This window comes from Embiotoca jacksoni, unplaced genomic scaffold (assembly GCF_022577435.1).
Source record: "Embiotoca jacksoni isolate LCO1_2020_lvr unplaced genomic scaffold, fEmbJac1.0.p SCAF_11, whole genome shotgun sequence".
Lineage (NCBI taxonomy): Eukaryota > Metazoa > Chordata > Actinopteri > Embiotocidae > Embiotoca > Embiotoca jacksoni.
In genome coordinates, this window is record NW_027185241.1 from 8,812,187 (window position 1) to 8,830,712 (window position 18,526).

The following is an 18,526-nucleotide window of genomic DNA, read 5'->3' on the forward strand; positions in this document are numbered from 1 at the left end:
TTCCATGCAGACAGCATGAATTGACAGAGGATGAACATCAAAGGATTGCTTATTGGAAATCAAAAATATTACAGTTGGCAGTCTGTGTTAGAATTAATTTATTGAACGCTAATCCATCAGAATAAAATGACTACAAATGTGTTTGGTCCTGAGGGGGAATTTGTTTTATATTTCCATCATCTTTCTCAGCAAATCCAGTTTTATTTATTATTACTCAGCAGCTCAATCTATATATATTTGCCGGGTAAAAGTGTGTCTTTATGGTTGAAAGTATTAATTAGTGATATTCTGGTATCATTAGTGTAATTTAGTGTTCGGGTGATTAATGGCACAGTGGCATTTATCCTTGAAACATTATATCTTGATGTTAAATCGCAATAAAAGAACCTGTATTTTCTGAGGATATGGCTGTCCAAATCCAACAGGAGATGGGGGCGAAGTTGACATCCATTAAGGAAATCCTTTATTAGCACATAAAAATGAGAGGCAATATTTAGCCTTACTTGCCTTTGGCAACCTAATCCATTGCCAAACATTAAAAGGAGGGCTCTCGGGGGCAAATATCAGGCTATGTCAGCAGTAAAGAAATATTTGTGTTATGTTCTAAAATCCACAATTCTGAACCAATCCCAAAACATGTTGAAGCGTTTCATAATCAAAATTGCACAGGCCAAGAACACAGTCATTAATGTCATCTCTTCAACTAAATATCACATTGTCTCAGTATAGATCCTTTCACTGCCCTAAAACAAAGCGTTTCTTCTTTATATTCAATGCCGTATATTCAATAACTAATTATGGTAATTCATTACATCTCCAATTAGTAGAGAAGTTTTATCGCTGCACTATACCGTAAAGAGCAGGATTTATGTTGGCTTTGAATGTCACCCAGAGGACAGAGGACTAGCTCATCACTCAACAGGAACAAAGCAGAGAGACAGGAGCAAGAAAAAAAATAGAGGGATGAGGGAGACAAAGATACAGTGAGTTATTGGTTAATGAGTGCATTTTTCCTTCCCATTTTATCACAACCTTGAAAAACCTTGAAGAGGCCACTTTGTCTGTATCCAACCAAAGATGAGCACACTATCCTGATATATAAAATTGTATCACAGTGTTGGTATTTCACTGAGGAGACTGTAAAAAGATACATACAGTATGTATGTAACCTCAGTGTGATATGCCCAGCTAACACTACCTCGCCTGCTGTCAAACAGCCCCTCGGAGGGCAATAAGCGTCCCTGCTATCTGTGTGGGTGGCTGTCTTATTAGTGCACCTCAGCCGTTTCACTCAGGCATGCAGCACAACCAACCATCTGCCACGCTGCAATCCTCTGCCCAGCAAAGTCTCTCAGGTGCCATAAAAAAAAAAAGTGTCCCTTTGAAGCTTGAAACAAAAGTGCTGACCAGATAAATAAAGTCATTTTTGAAAACAAATAAATTAATTTGTAGCTATTTGATGTGGAGGTTATGTACATGCATTTAGTGACCACATAGGTTTTAATAACTCTAAAATGCACAGTGGCCAAACTGCATCAGAGCAGGAAAATAATGTGATTCAGTAGTCAAGCTAAAATCGTATTGATAAATGCACTAATTTCTTATTTCTAGGCATTTTAAAGGTTTCTTCCCATTAAAAACTACGATGAACATCCATCAAAGTGATATCTAAATTAATTTCTGCTGTTAACCTTCTTCCTCTCATCTCATAATAGCTGTCATCATTAGTTTGGATCTGTAAACATCAGGTCAAGATTTGTGTCCTAAAGCAGCAAAGAAATTGCCATGTGGTTATTCCTGCCTCCAGCATCTTTGTCACAGATGTCATCTATGACCTTTAAAGGGACTCTATTGCCACCTTGTGGTTTAACTAACAGATTAACCAATACAGAATTATTTGATACAACATATCTTTAATAAATTTGCCATTTGTAAACATCAAATTAGTCAAAAGCAGTCTATGAAATGGTGTAAAAAAAATGTAACTTGAACAGAAATAAATACAAACAAGCATCCCAAAGTTCAGATACACTATAAAAAATACTCAAATGTAATACAGTCAAATGAAAATCTGTTCATTGAATTATTTATCTTTTACAATGGATATAGGAGAGAATGTTCCTGAAAATGATACAGAGTACCAAAGAAATTACAATGGATTTATTCCAAGTGTATATTTTTAGCTTCTGAATTTCTATACTGAGCAAACAAGTGAAAAAAACAAAACGTGCAGCCCGTTTACAGAGCGTACAGCTCTGTCAGGTAGTCTTTGGGAACAATACCTACAGCTCCACTCTTCTCTCCAACCCACCAGCCAAAGTTCTGGTACTCCTGGACACAAGAGAAGCAGAGAGAAGGAAAGAATAACAATATTTGGGTTATTATTTACCAAAGACAACCAGCTGGACATCTGACACTTATTACTTTCTTCATCGAAATCCATTAATAAAATCTGAATCTGTTTGCTCCACAACAACTATGTCTGATCTACAACTTTACACTACCTGTTTTGTGGCCTGCCTCTCTACCTGGTGTCATCTCCCAGACTACATAGACACTTCCCTCCAGTCCAAACAGAAACCTCAGTGTGCACAGAGCACATCACACATAAATCTGTCACAGGACGACAAGTAATAGCTCCAAATGGCTGTCAGCATGCTGAAATGCAAGGAGGACACTGTGAGGAGAGATCTGAGGCAAGAAAAGAGTAACCCTCTCCCTCTCCTTCTCTCTCTCTCTTTGGACAAGAGCCTGACCTCGCATCAAAGTGTTCCCAGGACATGAATCAATGGTGGAGATCACGTTCTGACAAGGCTGAAGGAAGACGGACCTCCACAATGTTTTAAATTTGAGCCAGGACTCGGGGACAAAGAGGGGCCACATCTGTGTCCAGTTATTCCCAAGCCAGGGTAATGGATGCAAGCAATCATACGGTAGTATTAGACACAGGAAGATTAAAAAAATAATAGCACAGAGGGCTAAACATTGACAGTTGTCTGGTGATGGACCATTCATCATGTTAGATAAAGAGGCACTTGACTTACTGGCAGTGTCACAACTCCAAAGCCAGATGATATCAACACAAGAAAAGTTATTAAAACATTTCAATTATGAATTGCAAATTAAACATCATATATACAACTACAAGAAACACATTCATGTTTTTTAACGTGTCACATGATGAAAATGGCATTTCATCACAGGCCCCTGGAGGATAACACAGCAGGCTGACATGTAATGTGTGTAAGAGTGTGTGTGTGTGCACATTATGACTTCCTGCCGCTCGCCTTTGAAAGCAGCAACACCTCATTGTGTAGTTGGCTGGCTGACAAATAAGTCACGCTTGAGTGAGTGCTGGACACAACATGAGAACACATATGCAGGACTGTGGATGACTAATGACACCACACACTGTGACAACACACACATTAACACAAATAGTCTAAGCTGGCTGAAACCACTTTCCTGTAGTTTTATTACATGAACCAAATGAAAGGCTCCTGGTGTAAACTGTAAAACAACGATACGGTGAAACAACCTACAGAAACATTATATTATCTTTTAAGTCAAACCATTACATCTTTCGATTAGTTTTTCACTGCAGCGGGGGGGGGGGGGGGGGGGGGGGGGGGGTTGGGTGTGTGTGTGTGTGTGTGTGTGTGTGTGTGTGTGTGTGTGTGTGTGAGGGGAGTGTGTGGGGGCGTGTAGCATATCCGGACAACACACTCTCCCTCAGTCAGGCCTTATAATCAGCGCCCAGGTCCTGACTGGGGGGTCTCACAGCTGTAACACTACAGCTATTTCTGGGCTGTGGAATGGGGGAGGGATGCACAGAAGACGGAGAAAGGAGAATGGTGGAGGAGGGAGTGATGGAGGGGGTGGGGGGGTGGAAGGAGTCGGCTGTCCCTTTAGCTGCAGCTGGCTGCTGTAGTCCAGACAGGTTTTATGGTCATTGCCCTCGCAGCAGGCCACAACCCCCAACACCAAGGTTTCAGCTAATGGCACTCCCAGTCTAAGTGAAAGGGCAACTTGAGTCTTGGTCCTTTTCCACACACCAAGGAGGAGTAATAAACCGGCATTTGGTCAATGGGTATTGATAGGTCTGTCTGCTTTGTGCATTTGGGTCTTTCCATTAGTCATTAGTGCTGAAGGAACAATAATTTGATTGGTCAACAGAAAATTAGCGATTGAGATAAGTCATTATTCTCTAATTTAATTTATTGAACAGAGACATCAAATATTTGGTGCTTCCTGCCTCTCAAATGTGAAAATCTGGTGCCTTTCTATTTGGATTTTGTACTGTTGGTAGTACAAAAAGTGAAGATGCCATGTCTGACACCTCTGTGAAGGCATTCATTATTTTATTGCATTTAGTACATCCAGAAATAAGTGATAATGAAAATGACAGGGTTTTTTTTCCAATGTTAATAAATGAATAGGAAGTTCAGTTTTTACATTACAATTAAGGGGCATATAAATACATATAAAGTGGCAGAATGAAGGCATTTTCTTGGTGTACCTCTGATCAATTTAGTGTAGGCATAACAGTTCTGAGCACCTTCTTTGTTTTTAGGTGCCACTAGATGGCAGACTTGAATTTGAAAAGGGACTTGGCCAAATAGCAACATTCTGTCTCAGTTGACTCCATGCCCCATAGAAACCAAGCCAGACAGGAAATACAGCCTGTCTACATGGAGCACATTTAAAAAAAAAATTGGTAAACCACTGGTTTAGACCTGCATTTGTAAAAAAAAAAAAAAAAAAAAAAAAAAAAATTCCACAACTAATTTTCTGTCTGATGTTAAAAAAGCTTGTTAAATGTATCACAACAAAATCCAATTCTGCGTTCATATAAACCAGTTAAGTACAAAAGGGCTCCTGTTTAGTCACATAATAAAGGTAAAGAACAGCCCCTCAGTTCTCCCACCCGTGCCTAGCTGAAAAGCCTCGGAAATTGTGCGTCCACTACACGTCCTCACCTGCTCTGAATGGAGTGGCGGACTAAGCCTGGGTTTCCTGAGAACACACATTCCTATTTGGCGAGGTGAGGGGAGATGTCTGAGAGGTGTGTGGGCTGAGGGCTGCTCACCGCCTGGCATGGCAGCAGCGACAGCGTGCTGAAACAGTCCAGATGGAAGTGATGGAATGGCGCCGTGTGCCAGCGAAGCCCAGCCTCGGCCAACAGCACTAAAACGGTTTCCGTTGTGACACAACTAATCCCCATCAGAGTGCCAGAGAAAGAACCTAGCCCAGTCTGCCTCTTACCATCAGCCATCCACCTCCAGGCGGTGGGCCAGGCACTGCCAGTAAAGTCTCTGAATAGTCAGTTCCTCTAAGGGCCAAGAAATAATTCACTTTAGGTGGTCTGAAACCAGCCGAACAACTGTGACAGCAAACGTCATCTCAAACCTTTGCAGTACAGTTGTGTTTGAGTGAATCCTGACTTTACAGTGCATCAGTGCACTCACACAGGGACAAATCAACATTTTACCTCTGACAACCAGGGTTCCCCTCCCCATACCTTGCTCAGGATGTAGATGGCATCTCCACGTTTGAAGGACAGCTCATCTGGGTGGTCCCCTGCACAGTCCCATAAGCCCTGGTAGTGGTTCTGGTAGTCTTTGCTCTTATCAGCTGCAGGGAGAAAATGGGCAATAGGGTGATAACAGATAGGTTTTTTTATTTTCTCCTGAGCGTAATGACTGCAGGTCCACAGTTCAGACACACCAATGAATGTGAGTGTGGAGTAGAACCAACAGGAGGCAATGGAGAGCCGACAGCAGCATTAGATGGAGGCAAAACAGTAGCTGTGTCCCAGTTCCATACTAAATACTAATTCTAAACCATATGCGAGTGTGCTGCTGACACTATTTTCACACAAAGTAATGCACAAAGAAAAATAGAGAGGCCAGGGACAGGGATAGTTCAGTGGTGAAATACCTAAAAAAAAAAAAAACTAAAAAAAGACCTTAAAAAACAACAACATTTAATATGCAATATACTCAAAAGAATTATTTTGTAGCATGTAAATAGGATACAGCTTTTGTCTTTGTAGCTGGTGTGTCCATTTTTCACACAATTTAGTTACTTGAAGAGGGGCCATTTTGAGTTTTGTTCATCGTTAGAGTGTTTACATACACACAGTAGCCAGATAGATATTTCTGCAGGCAAGTACTTTTGCACTTAAAAAAGTGTAACATGCTATTTATCGTAAAAGGAAGTTAGCCAATTTGGTTCAAGTTATTTCCAATGTTGTGTTAAGTTTCAGTTGCATTTATTCACAGTAACTTCCTCTGTACATGTCACTTCTTCTTCTCAAATAGGGTTTAGAGGGTTGACAAAAAAAAACAAAGTGTGACAGAAGACTGAATGATTATTTGTTGATCACAGTCTCTTCATAGCTCATGTATCTGCAGTGAAAGTAAAAAGTACTAATTAGTACACAATTGAACGACACACAAATGTCAGCCCTAGGTACCTGCAGCAGGAAGAGTGGGTTTGCTTGATGGCTCGACCTTTGGAGGAGGCTTTGCTGGAGTGGGAATTTCGTCGTCTGGAGAAACAAGACAATATTGATGGATTAGTTCTTACAGATCTCTCTCCAAGTAGTGGACAGATACTGTAAATATCAAATGGTGCAAAGACGAGAAAAAAACAAAACACTAAACCACATCAAAGACAAAAGGGTAGTTTGTTCATGTCCTGTAGCAGGGCAGAGGTTAATAGTAATCCAATTTGACCAATATGTGGTCGAACCTGGGAGCTCTTCATAGATGTCTTCATCGATCGGCTCGGACTCAGGTACATCCCCTATATGTCCAACATCATCGTACATTCCCTGTTCCTCCTCTTCATCTTCGGGGATGATGCCTGACATATCTACATAAAGGGAGAGTATGATGTTGGTCTCGTACCTATACACATTAAATGATGATGTGTTTGAATACTTTCACAGACACACACACACACACACACTATTCAGTGATAATATTAAGAGACGTTTGTTCATATTTGGCTTTTTGGTCATGAAGAAACAAAAGTCTGTGCTACTGACATTATAGAAGTATATAGAATATATATATTCTGGAATATATATATTCTATATAGAATAAAGTGTTCTTATAATTGGAAAAGCTCAAACCTCTCAAAACAAAGTCTATCTGTTTCACCCATTCCTCCGCCTCTCTCGTCGATGACGCACAAAACTGTGATGAAAGGGGAGAGAAATGAAAACTGTAGTCAGTGCAATAAGTAGTCTCCATATATTAATTAACATAAACAAATAATACTGCATTTATGCATAGTAAAATGTTCCACATGGAAGAGCCTGAATGTTAGATACACTCATTTAGACTTTTTAAATATGCGCGTCAGGTTGAGCCATTGCAAAGGCAGCAGTGTCAAATGAATGAAAAGGTTTTAAAAATAAAGATTTACTGAAGTGAAAGTACACGCACACCAAGCCACGGTTTAAAAAATGTCAGGTCTCAAGTTCACATTTGTTTGGCAATTTAGGAAGTACATTTAACGCAGCAATGACTCAAAGACACTCGAGTCATCATCAAGAGACAAGTGTACCTGATAGAGTCGCTTGTCTGGAGCTGAAATTTCAAAGCAACAGTCTTTCTTTGAGTCTTTCCGTAAGCTGTTGTTCATTTTGACAGTGTACCCATCAATACTGAACTCGCCCTTCTGCTGCTTGTCTGGTTAAAGAAAATTTAAACATCATCATTAATGGTTCATATACAACAAGTGCAAAGACACTGTCAAAACCTGTGAAACAATCCACTCACTTTGAAGTTTTCTCAGACAGTATGTGATTCATTATTGACTGAAAAACTGGGGTGAAATTAGAAAAAAAACAGAATTACCTTTTTCACTGCCATAATAGTAGAAGATTTGATTGCTTAGAGCACACCATCTCTTCTGCCACTCAGTCCCAAAGAAGCTGTGATCTGTTAATCCAAACAACAAATAGAAACCCAGAAAAGTTTAGATGATTTTTGGGGCTATTTCTCAGGGTTAATACAACTGTACATTGTATGTGGATGACAAAATGTGCATCACATGTCTTGTATGAGCTACATTCCTGATTTTATGTGTAATGTATCACCAATTTAGCAGTTAGGGTGTTATTTAGTACCATGCAAGCTTCTCCAAAGAGCTGTAATTCCATGTCTACATAAGTAGCCTCCTTTTGTTCAAATTTGACCTTGCAAGTTCAAACACTGCATCAACATGTTTTTTTGACAACTTTCACATTTCAGGATGCAGGTAAGTTCTTTTTCAATTAGGGATCCCTGCCTCCAAAAAAAACAGTGTAATGTGTATTTATTTAGTAAAGTACCAACCCTTTCTGCGTTTCTCAAGATATCCTGCTTTAAAGACGGACAACAGGTCCTGAGCCGCCACGGGTGGGGACTGCTGGGCACCTGCAAAAAGAGTTAAGGAAAGCCAAAGAAATGAACCTTAATGTTCTCATATCATTATTCTCACAGTGTCCTCTAAAATTGTTTTTACTTTGCACACATGTCTACGTGGGTTTCTGGACAAGCTTTGTCATCATATATTTGTTTAATTGATAGCAAAATTGATAGCGAAAGCTATAAAGGCTCCACAAGGAGATGTTTGGCTTCTCACTGGAGGAGGTTTCCTTTGCAGCGTGCAACTTCAGTGCAAATGTTCAAATGCTGTGTCAAAGTTGCTTTGTGTGAAAGAGCAGCCATAAAACTGGCAGCTGCTTACACCCCATAAACCCCCAGTCCCCTAATCACCATTTCACAAGGACTTCCCTAATACTATTTAAACAAAAATGTAAATACAAAATATTTCATAGATTGCCATGATGGAGGAGATTGGATTAAAGCTACTGTACATTGGGGGAATGTTTTTTTTCTCTCCACAAACTACAGCCATGGCAGTAATTTTCAGTCCCCAGCCTGTGGCTGAGAGCAATAAAGCATGCTCTAGCTGTCAAAGGGATGGGGTGAGGGAGGGGGTGGGAGTAGCAGTTGTGCCCCCAAATTGCTTCCCAAGTGTGTTGCCAAGTTACAGTAGGAATCTCTCCCTCATTGTGTCACTCAAAGTCACTTTCTCCGAGGAGCAGAGATCTGGATATTTTCCTACCAAGACCCAGGTTTTAATACGTTAATCCACAGCCTTGTGAGCAGTTAGCGAGTCAAATCTGGACGTCTGCTAAGTGCTTGTGGCTTACCTTCACAAGTCTCTTCATCCTTGTCCATGCGCTCTGACTGAAGCGACCCACCGTCATTGTTGCTGTCAACTTCCTCCTCATCGTCAGAGTCATCTCCGCCTACTGGAGTAAACAGAGGGAGCTGTGTAGTGATGGTGCAAACCATGGTGTAATACAGTGATCCCCCACCTGTTGTGTGTATCTATGGAGGTGTGCACAGTTATTTTGAAGACTGATTTTCCCCTTTTTAACACTGTCTGCATGTTTTAAAAGCCCCCCCCACCCAAAAAAAAAAAAAAAAAAAAATCTGAATTTTGTGCAGCGTTATGTTTTACTTTCTACATTTGTAATCCTCGAGTAACCCTTTTGTGCGGGTCCTGTCCCCCCCAAGCTGGGGGCAACAGTTTTAAACATAAACCGGCAGGATCATTAATCAAAGAGAAACACTCACTTTTGTCCTTGAAATCATGTGGGAAACTGTTGGGGAGACAGTAAATTCAGCTTTAAAGTTTTGCTTCAGCAAATAGAATTTTAAACAAACGAGATCTATAAACTTCCAAACAGGAAATGTTAGATGTGCGGTGCACACAGACATACCTTAGCTTGACCTCTTTGAGTCGTTTGATGAAAATGTCCCTCTTCTCCTTAGCCTTCTTGCTTAAACTTTCTCCTTTCAATCCATTGCAGAGATAATGTTCCAGATCTGAACAAAATATCAGGTAAAACATTCATACAGTCTGATAGTGAAGGGTTATTTTTGGCGGACTATACTGGCCCAGTGGTGGAGGTCCTGCTGCATTTCCGAAGCACAACAGTAAACACAAAACATCCGTTCAGACTCATTGTTTGATAGTATCAGGTGTGAACTGCAGTTTTTGAATGAAATAAAAGCAAAGCAGTGTGTTGTTTACATGCGAATGAAAGAAACGGCATCCATGTCGAGTCTGTGCTTCCTCTTTTACAAAACGGTCTGTTAGAAACTGAACTAAGTAAAAAAAATATTTTTTAAAAAAAAAAGCCTTTAAAAGAATACGGAAACCAACCAGCGTGTACAAACAGACCACGTCGTGTCGATGTTTTACCTGAAACAAGCGTCGTCAACTCCTCGGGGATCGTACGCATTGTGTCCAGAGTTTGTAGCCTGAAGCGATGGACTGTCCGGCAGGGCAAAACTTCACATGATACGGAAGCAGTTCAGGCTCAGAGATACGGAAGTTAATCTGTCAATTATTTAGCAGTGGGCACACAGTTCCGCCGAAGGACAGCCAAACCCGCGTGCTGTTCAGCATCCACGCTGACGTTTATTGGTCTTTATGTTTTTGACTGCCACTGAAGACAGGGAGTTGATGCTTTAATGGAGCTCCGGGTCTTTACTGAATGATAAAGCCCAAGCATTACACGATGATCATATTTTTTGATTGATTCCACATAGTGTTTCTTTGGCACTTCAGTGTGCTGGCTCTGACTGACTCACTCGACACATTAGGGGGATCTCTTTTGTTTACAATGATGTAAGCACTTTCAGTTTATGAATATGTCAACACTGTAAATCTAAACAGGGATCATTAATAGTTGAAAACTCAATTATATAATACTGCTCATGTTTCTCTGCCAGATCTTTTTACAGTCAAGATGGTTCGGAGAGTCTGTGCTGCTTCTGTTGCCTAAATCACATGTATTAGCAAAATAATTTTCATTTTATCTGATGCAACAAATGAACCAGTGCTGGAAAGAGTACACCTCACTCCTTACATGAAGTGAAGCCTGTGGCTCCTGGAGCATTGAAGGAAAATAGCTTTTTGTCATATTGTTTACAAAGATGTCAGTCATTTACTAGTCATCTTTTGACAAGCGGTATTACCCAATCCAGGTTGAAAGACAGCCTTTGAACTGTGAAGCCTGTTGTTGTGGACAAATGAGCCAGAAATGTCAGTGCAGCTCTGGCAGGGCTTTGTGAAGAGTTTCAGATTTTACTGTAGCCGCAGGTGTTGGACAATGTTTGTCCAATCGACTGCCAGACACAAAGACTCTGTGTAGGAATGTTTTATTTATTACTTCAGTCCCTAAACAATGAGGATAATATGGGTTTTAATCCAAAGATACATAATAGCCTAAATCATACAAAGCATGCAGTGATGCATTTGGCATTACTTTTGTTTTGTCGCATTAAAATGTTATGGATTTGTCATAAAATCACACTGCTATTAATACTAATATTTTCTTGAGGTCACTATGTGATATAATCTCATTCATCACTTCTAGTAATGCAAATTTTAACCTCAGATCATAGTCTGCTCTTCCATGGTTGTTTCATGCAAACATTTTCTGACGTCACTTCCTGTTTAGCCTTATCTGAGTGGCCAATACATTCCTCATGTGACACAAGGCTCTGTAGTCATTCAAAACCTGACCCCCTTCTGACCTGGCAGTAGTTCTTCCCTGCTTGGGGCAGAGAGGAGAGCCAGCTTGACCTGTGAACTCTCTCTCTCTCTCTCTCTCTCTGTGTGTGTGTGTGTGTGTGTGTGTGTGTGTGTGTGTGTGTGTGTGTGTGTGTGTGTGTGTGTGTGTGTGTGTGTGCGCGTGGTGGGAGGGATCTACTGGTGTAGAGTTGTATTCAGTTTCCAATAAAGCTTCATCTACTTGCTTCAAAAACACCTCCCTTCATCAGACTCATTGGTTTGTAATCCGCTTTCTGCATGTTGATGCTGTGTTGCTTAGCTTCCCGTAAAGTGCAACGTATTATAATCTAATTAAAGCAGTTGAATTTATAATTTATTTTTTGCAGTGAAGGGATTTTTTTTTTTGAGTGAAGAAAATAAGATGCAGCAGATATTTTTCCTTTATTTTGTGAGATTGAAAATTTAATTAAGCATGGGAAACCAGAGTTGTTGTTGTTGTTGTTGTTGTTGTTTTCTTAATGACCAAAATAGGAGATGTGGCTGGTTCAAAGTACTGCCGGCACAGCGTGGTCCCAGTAGAGTGACCTCACTGGTTTCAACTAAAATCTGACTGTCTCTGTGCCTGTTGGATTTTCTATGAGGCTACTATGGCCTTGAATTCAAATTATGCATCACTTGTAGCCATTTTCAGTAGGAACAGCAGTTCACCACCTCAATTCACTTTCTTTCTTTTTTTTATTATTGCCGTGAGGCTCTTAGCCCAGCAGTCCAGCCCTGAGAACATGCACCACCACTGAGTGCAGAGATAAATGGCTGCAGACTCTGTTCAGAATAAATCATCAGTGTGATTGTTAATGTTGTGATTCCTGAAATAACAGCTTTGGTTTTTCCACAAGTCTTCTCCCGTAAACATTAAATAGCCTAATACATCATAAATAAAAACAACTTCTGTTGAATTGTGTTAAACGGTCTATGTGTCGAGCTGAGGATCAACTGGTCGGTGTGAAAAATTCCTTTAGCAGCAAATGGGAAGGAGAAAAGGTACAACTCACGTTTGCTACAGATTAATATAAATGTACCTAGATTTAATAACGATTTAGTTAAAATGAATGGAACAAATAAACAAATACATCCTGTTGTTTGACTAATATCTGACCATGGTCGATTTCTATTAGTTCGCCCACAAAGCAGTTATTTTAATAAATTGTATAAATGTCGATTTGAAAACAGTGACCCACGTCTGCTGCTTTAAGTGAATCCCATATAATTTTAAATCATTAATAGTTTTGAAAACTACAATGGGGCCAAGGCGCGATTCTTAATTCAAAGAGGTTGTATTACATTGCGGATCACGCAATAAACAAGCACCCTCAGTCCTGTGAGTTTTATTGGCAATAAAATTTAATTAGAAAGCCAAGGAAAGTCATAGCTTTTGGCCTGGGACTCATAGCAGGCAATTTTCACTTGTGAATTTTGGTTCTCTTGGTTTAAACATGCAGAGGTGACGAATCCCCACTCTTTTTTTTTTTTTTTTTTTTTTTTTTGTCCTGATAAAGATTAAACCAGAACCACGGTCAGTTTGGAAAAGTCTGTCAACTAAACCCATGAAAACGAAGGGATGTAATTATATATATACACATGTTGTGTTTCTGCTTTCTGTGCATCCCTTGGATAATTATTGTTTGGGATAGTTTAAATATAAAAGTGGGCATCTTGTTTATATTAAACCACATACTCTCCATATCTTGATACCGTAAAAACTATTTGGCTTCTCAGATAATTAATTTCTTTATGCCTCGTATTCTAAAGCGTATTTTTATGTTTTAAAGTATAAATCAATGAGCTTTCCAAACTTGCTTCTTGTGAAATAAGACAATAGCGCGGCTGATTCCAATCAATGTAAAATTTTATTTCAAGAAAAATATTGTGCTCAATTTAGTTGAAATCCATATAAAAATAAATGTGTAATGTCCTCTAGAAGCCTATTGCAGTAAACAGTCCATCCTATAGGCAAAACAGTAGCTTTGCTTTTTGCACTTTAACTTACCTTATTTGTGAGATCTATTAATTTTCCCTTCACGCTAAAATTTAGTACAAAGACTGGAAATAAGAATTAAAATAAAACATTTCGAAACGTTTCAATAGCTCAGGTTTTGCAGGTCGATTGTTGTGAGTGTTTCTGAAAATAGGTCGAAAGTTTCGGCTGCTAAAGGCGGAGGACTTTGTGTTAAATCTGACAAAGTCGGTGAGAAAGAAGACGGGTATGAGAATACGTGGAAATCCTGCAAAGAGACGTCCAGGCCCGGGGAATTATCATTGTCCGGGCCTATTGTTGACACGCAGATAGGAGCAGTGGGTGTCGGGTTAGGAAAATGTTTCAGATTTTTCTCATTGCTGCTCAAAGGGCTTTGGTTCTCCCCATTGTGTCCGTTCTGACACGGTTGTGAAGTCAAGGTATTTTGGTTAAAATACCTCTCCCTCTCCAGAAGCGTCCCGGCGGCGCTGCTGTCCGCCGCCTGCTCGAACTCGTCCTCCGGGCCGTCGTCCAGGCACGCGTACTTCCCCTCACTGTCCCGGTTCTCCTTGCAGTGAGTCTGCCTTTTGTGCTTCATCCGCCTGTTCTGAAACCACACTTTCACCTGCTTCTCGGTTAAATCCAACAACGCAGCTATTTCCACTCGCCTGGGTCTGCACAGGTATTTGTTAAAGTGAAACTCCTTCTCCAGCTCCAGAAGTTGGGTGTTGGTGTACGCAGTCCTCAGCCTCCTGGATGCCCCTGCACCGCCAACACCACTCTCGGCTGCCTCTGGTGAACCTGAAAAAATAAACCAAATATTATTTGTTTTTAATCACAGAAAGGCTGGCAAACAAAAATAAAAATGGTAACACTGTTCAATGTGGGGCAAAATTAGCTCTGTTGGGTGAAACTTGTGGCAAGCAAGCACCGGCTCTGGGAAGATTTATGGGCCCTAGGCAGAATATGATGGGTCTGCGTGGACAGGACAGGACGTAGGGTGAAGATTAATGAACATGCCAGCTGCTGGCCCGTGTAAGAATAATCTATCACTCTCCATTACTGTCAAACATTAACACTCTTACACTGCATCACAAGTCAGTGCGTTACTTGATGAGATTAAGCATGCTTAAATCAAAATCCTATACTGGCTTGAAGGGACGCCTACGTTGCACAAGGCCCGGGATGCAGCTCCTTGCAGAAGGGAATCCTCAGACAATGAGGAGCCTTTAGCATGGAGGTTATTAATCATCATGTCTTGCCTTGGGGGGAGAAGTAGAGCGGTGAGGAGTCGGTCGGTGTCGCAGCAGAAGCAGCCTGGTTCCTCTTTATGCTTTTCTTCTCCTTCATCCACGGGTACTCCGGGGGTAGGGACGCAACCTGCGGCGGGCTGCAGCCTTTCAGAGCCTGCTTGGAGCGGCTGTGGCGTGGGTGGACGCAGGGGCTCAGGCCCGGGATGGTCTGCTCAAAAGGAGGAGGAATCAGTGTCGACTGTGAAAGCGCTGAGCTCTTGATTGATGAACTTTGAAATGCATCACCGACAGGGTTAGTGAAAGATGTCAGGCACTCAGCGAGCGACGGCTGGCTGTTGATGAAACCACTTTCTCGCCCAAATTCGTAATTCATCTCCTCCTTCTTGTCTTGAAAGCTCGCTGATTCTGAGTTAATGCAGAGGAGGCAGAAATCATCCAAATTAATAAGCAGTTTATTTTCATAAACTACTTAACTGCTTATAGTCGTATGGAGACCTCTCTGCCATAAAGTATTGCTTTCATGAGGACATGGTCGGAATTAGACCGTGCTGCTTGTCACATGATTGCATCTGCCCAATGACAATTTAGGGTTTTTATCAAAAGAAGCCACTGTCCCCTGTGATTGATCGAGAAAGTCGGAGGGGTAACGCCTCATTCCGGGGGTAGGGGTTGCTTTATTTACACATTTTTTTGGGTCAGTTTGTTCACCATTGCCCCCCCCCCCCCCCCCCCCCCCCACACACACACACACACACACTACTACCACACCCCAACCCACCATTCCAACTCCCCCCAGTCTCAAAATGCACCTAAAACTCGTGTCCTGTTCTTTTGCGCGTCCACGGCAGTGTGCCAAGGGAGTGCGCGCGTTGGCTATGTGAGCTGCGGCGCGCGTGCATTTCCTTATGTGCATTTATTTCTCCACAAATCATGTCAGCAGTCACATTTGAGTGTGATAATGCCTCGACGCCCACAGTCGTTATCAGGGTCCAAGGCGTTAATCTGGAGAGAGATTTTTTTATGATTGGAGAGGAAAGCTGCACCAGACGCATTCACCCCTCCCCCAAACACACAACATGCAAAGAGAGACAGCAATAGAGACAGAGATACATTTTTAGTAGCTTTAAGTGTGATATTGCATTGATCAAATGTTGGCACAGTTTGCTCCCAAATGATCTAAACCGTCAAATATATTGTGTTTTTATAGGCAGTTTTAGCACTGAATCATTGAATATCAGGAAGTCTGATGTACAAGCAATATTTTGTGTCAATGTAAGAAAGCAGCTGCGTTATTTAACAGGCATTTGTCACCATTTTACAGTTTATAGCTCCCTGCCCTACATCCAATTTCATTTAGGGATCTGTTGACCTAAGCCATCATCCATACACTTCAGCATTATTGGTTCTAGCACAGCGGAGAGTAGAGATGATTTGCCACTGCAGTGTGAAGCTTAAGAAAGGTGGGGATCTGATGACTGTTTATTGCTCAGGCTCTAAACAAAGAGCCCTGGTAGCCTGTGTGTGATCAATCTTTCTCGCCAAAAGGTCTGACAGCTCCCTGCCCTAAGAACACATTTAAGCCATCTAACACTTCCCGAGATCATACATGGCCAGGAAGAGGAGAACCTCTCTGTAGGCTGTAGGATGAGTTTTCAATTTTGAGAGTTTGGGATTTTTCTTTGAAAGCACGGATGAAAAGCACTACCATTTTCCGCGCAAAGATTTTTTTTTTGCGCAATCACTTGATTAATACATGAGAAATCCACGTAAATACACTCTTTACGTGGATTTTTCGCCGTTTTTCGAATGCTAAAAAAAGGACTAATACTGGCACAAAAAGGGACAGAGGAGAGAACTGGACTGGGTTAAAGGTATAGAAACGAACGGAGCAGCTTTTTCATAGGATCAATTGTTGACTGAGGTGAGTGGGTGTTGGCATTCAGGAGAAATCCCATTCACTGCCATACCTTTCTCTCTGTCTGACTCCCTGAAGTCTTTCTCGGGCCTCTTCAGCTTCTAAAATAATCCAGCTGCTTGCTTGAAGCACTTGATTTGTCTGCATTTAATAGTACATGTTTAACAATTATTGTTTGCAAGCATGCATGCTGAATATGAGAGAGGTTTTGTAAAAGAGTATTACCACAATATAGTCATTATAAGGCTATAAAAACGGAAAATAAATTGCATTTTGATGACTTAGAAATACATTTAAGTATTTACCTGAAATTAAAAGAATTTCGTCTGTGTAACTCCTCAGATTTGATCCTTTTTTCTGAAAATAACTGTATAAAATAACCATTATTGTGTTCATTCTTTTCATTACAATATGCGTAAAATGAAAGTTTATCTTAATATGTATTTGCATTAGCACATTTAAGTAAGGAAACAATGAAAGAACAAGGAGCCTTCTCCAAAAAATAAACGCCTGCAATATTTGATACAGTAAAATATAAACACTGCATGCTGCTTGAACATATTTTGCATTTCAAATTGCAACAAAAATGTGGATTTATGTTCTTGTTGGTCAGAGCTTTGACTTGATATGAAGCCACATTTAGCTGCTGCTTGATTTGAACGAATAGAGACAAGACGACGGTGTCTGGATGAGCTGTGAACACAGAGGCACGTTTCCCGTCTGTTCGGAGAACTACGCGAGACATCTGGGAGGCAAGCAGCTATAGGCCGAACCTGCGACCACCGACGAATTGTTTTTAAAGAGAAAATATTTCAGCTGCGATTTACCGGCGCATATGTTCTTTTCATTTGGTGAATGTGATGCAAATGTTCAAGCTGACGAAACAATAAATAACTGAGCAATTACAGTGTGCGTCTGTTGTTGTTGTTTTTTTTTTTATGTGTGTACAAATGTCTCATTTAATATGAAATAATTTGAACTGCAAAGTTTATTACATTTGTAATATATATCGCAAGTTTTGCACAATCCAGAGGATGAATTAATCCAGAGTCTACAATAATTTGAAACTATATTTAGTAAAATGATTGTAGTGTTTACTGCATGTTGTTTTCGAAATGAACGCTGCATTGCATCACATTATAGTCTCCCTGTAGTTGTAAAAATATCGGAGCACATTTAAGACACAGGGTAGTCAGTCTGGAAAACACATTTAGCGTCCAGCCTATGTGTGTATGCTTGCGTGCGTGTGTATGTGTGTGTGTGTGTGTGTGTGTGTGTGTGTGTGTGTGTGTGTGTGTGTGTGTGTGTGTGTGTGTGTGTCCTGGAAACAAAGCAGTGTGTTCACGACAGGATTTTTCACATTACGGTTTTATTTATTGAGCCGCCTGGATTCATGGTAAGATTGACAGATAGTTCAGGCGCATTATAGGCCCGCAAATCAAACAGATCTCCAAGTCGACACGTGCAGGAATATCACGACTTCTCAAAAAAAAAAAGAAAGTTACAGAAATCATCACTTTTTTTTTTACCTCTCAGAACATCCAATTTTGGAGATCACAGCAATTGAAGAGATAGCATTCATGAATAAAACTCTTCTCAGTGATAGATAATTCTCCTGTTTAAACAATGTGATCTATACTTTCATGTGAGATAACACCCACCTATAACCCACTTTTAAGAGACAGCCAGCCCTTCTGTCAGTTCTCTGTTGTGTCTCTGCTCAGCTTCCCAGGTGAAGTCAAAGCCGGAAAT

At 40.7% G+C, this 18,526-nt stretch overlaps 2 protein-coding genes across 3 annotated transcripts; both read right to left on the reverse strand.

The window, feature by feature from the left end:
* Positions 1 to 1,904: 1,904 nt before the first annotated feature.
* skap2 (src kinase associated phosphoprotein 2) lies at positions 1,905 to 10,360 on the reverse strand. 2 transcript variants are annotated; one of them, XM_069139558.1, is made up of 12 exons: positions 10,276 to 10,360; positions 9,791 to 9,896; positions 9,645 to 9,670; positions 9,215 to 9,313; positions 8,352 to 8,432; positions 7,872 to 7,955; positions 7,579 to 7,703; positions 7,142 to 7,205; positions 6,757 to 6,879; positions 6,479 to 6,553; positions 5,522 to 5,634; positions 1,905 to 2,331 (listed from the first exon to the last, which is right to left on the reverse strand). In XM_069139558.1, the coding sequence occupies exons 1-12, from the start codon at positions 10,313 to 10,315 to the stop codon at positions 2,239 to 2,241; spliced, it is 1,029 nt and encodes a 342-aa protein (XP_068995659.1). In that variant the 5' UTR covers positions 10,316 to 10,360; the 3' UTR covers positions 1,905 to 2,238. The 2 variants fall into 2 exon arrangements, with proteins under 2 accessions (XP_068995659.1, XP_068995650.1); XM_069139549.1 differs by having other exon boundaries at positions 9,215 to 9,316.
* A 3,181-nt stretch (positions 10,361 to 13,541) lies between these two features.
* hoxa2b (homeobox A2b) lies at positions 13,542 to 15,294 on the reverse strand. Its single transcript, XM_069139570.1, has 2 exons — positions 14,869 to 15,294; positions 13,542 to 14,398 (listed from the first exon to the last, which is right to left on the reverse strand). Exons 1-2 carry the CDS (start codon positions 15,230 to 15,232, stop codon positions 13,731 to 13,733), a joined length of 1,032 nt encoding a protein of 343 aa, XP_068995671.1. The 5' UTR covers positions 15,233 to 15,294; the 3' UTR covers positions 13,542 to 13,730.
* Between the last annotated feature and the right edge of the window lie 3,232 nt (positions 15,295 to 18,526).

Bases quoted from the DNA above. Each gene is read 5' to 3' on its own strand.
- hoxa2b (XM_069139570.1), bottom strand. From the start codon at position 15,232: ATGAATTACGAATTTGGGCGAGAAAGTGGTTTCATCAACAGCCAGCCG. The intron at 14,399-14,868 runs GCAAGACATGAT...CAGGTTCACCAG, and splicing joins GCTCTACTTCTCCCCCCAAG to AGGCAGCCGAGAGTGGTGTT.
- skap2 (XM_069139549.1), bottom strand. From the start codon at position 10,315: ATGCGTACGATCCCCGAGGAGTTGACGACGCTTGTTTCAG. The intron at 9,671-9,790 runs GTATGTCTGTGT...TCTCCCCAACAG, and splicing joins CTCAAAGAGGTCAAGCTAAG to TTTCCCACATGATTTCAAGG. The intron at 7,956-8,351 runs GTTGGTACTTTA...TTGGATTAACAG, and splicing joins TCTTGAGAAACGCAGAAAGG to ATCACAGCTTCTTTGGGACT.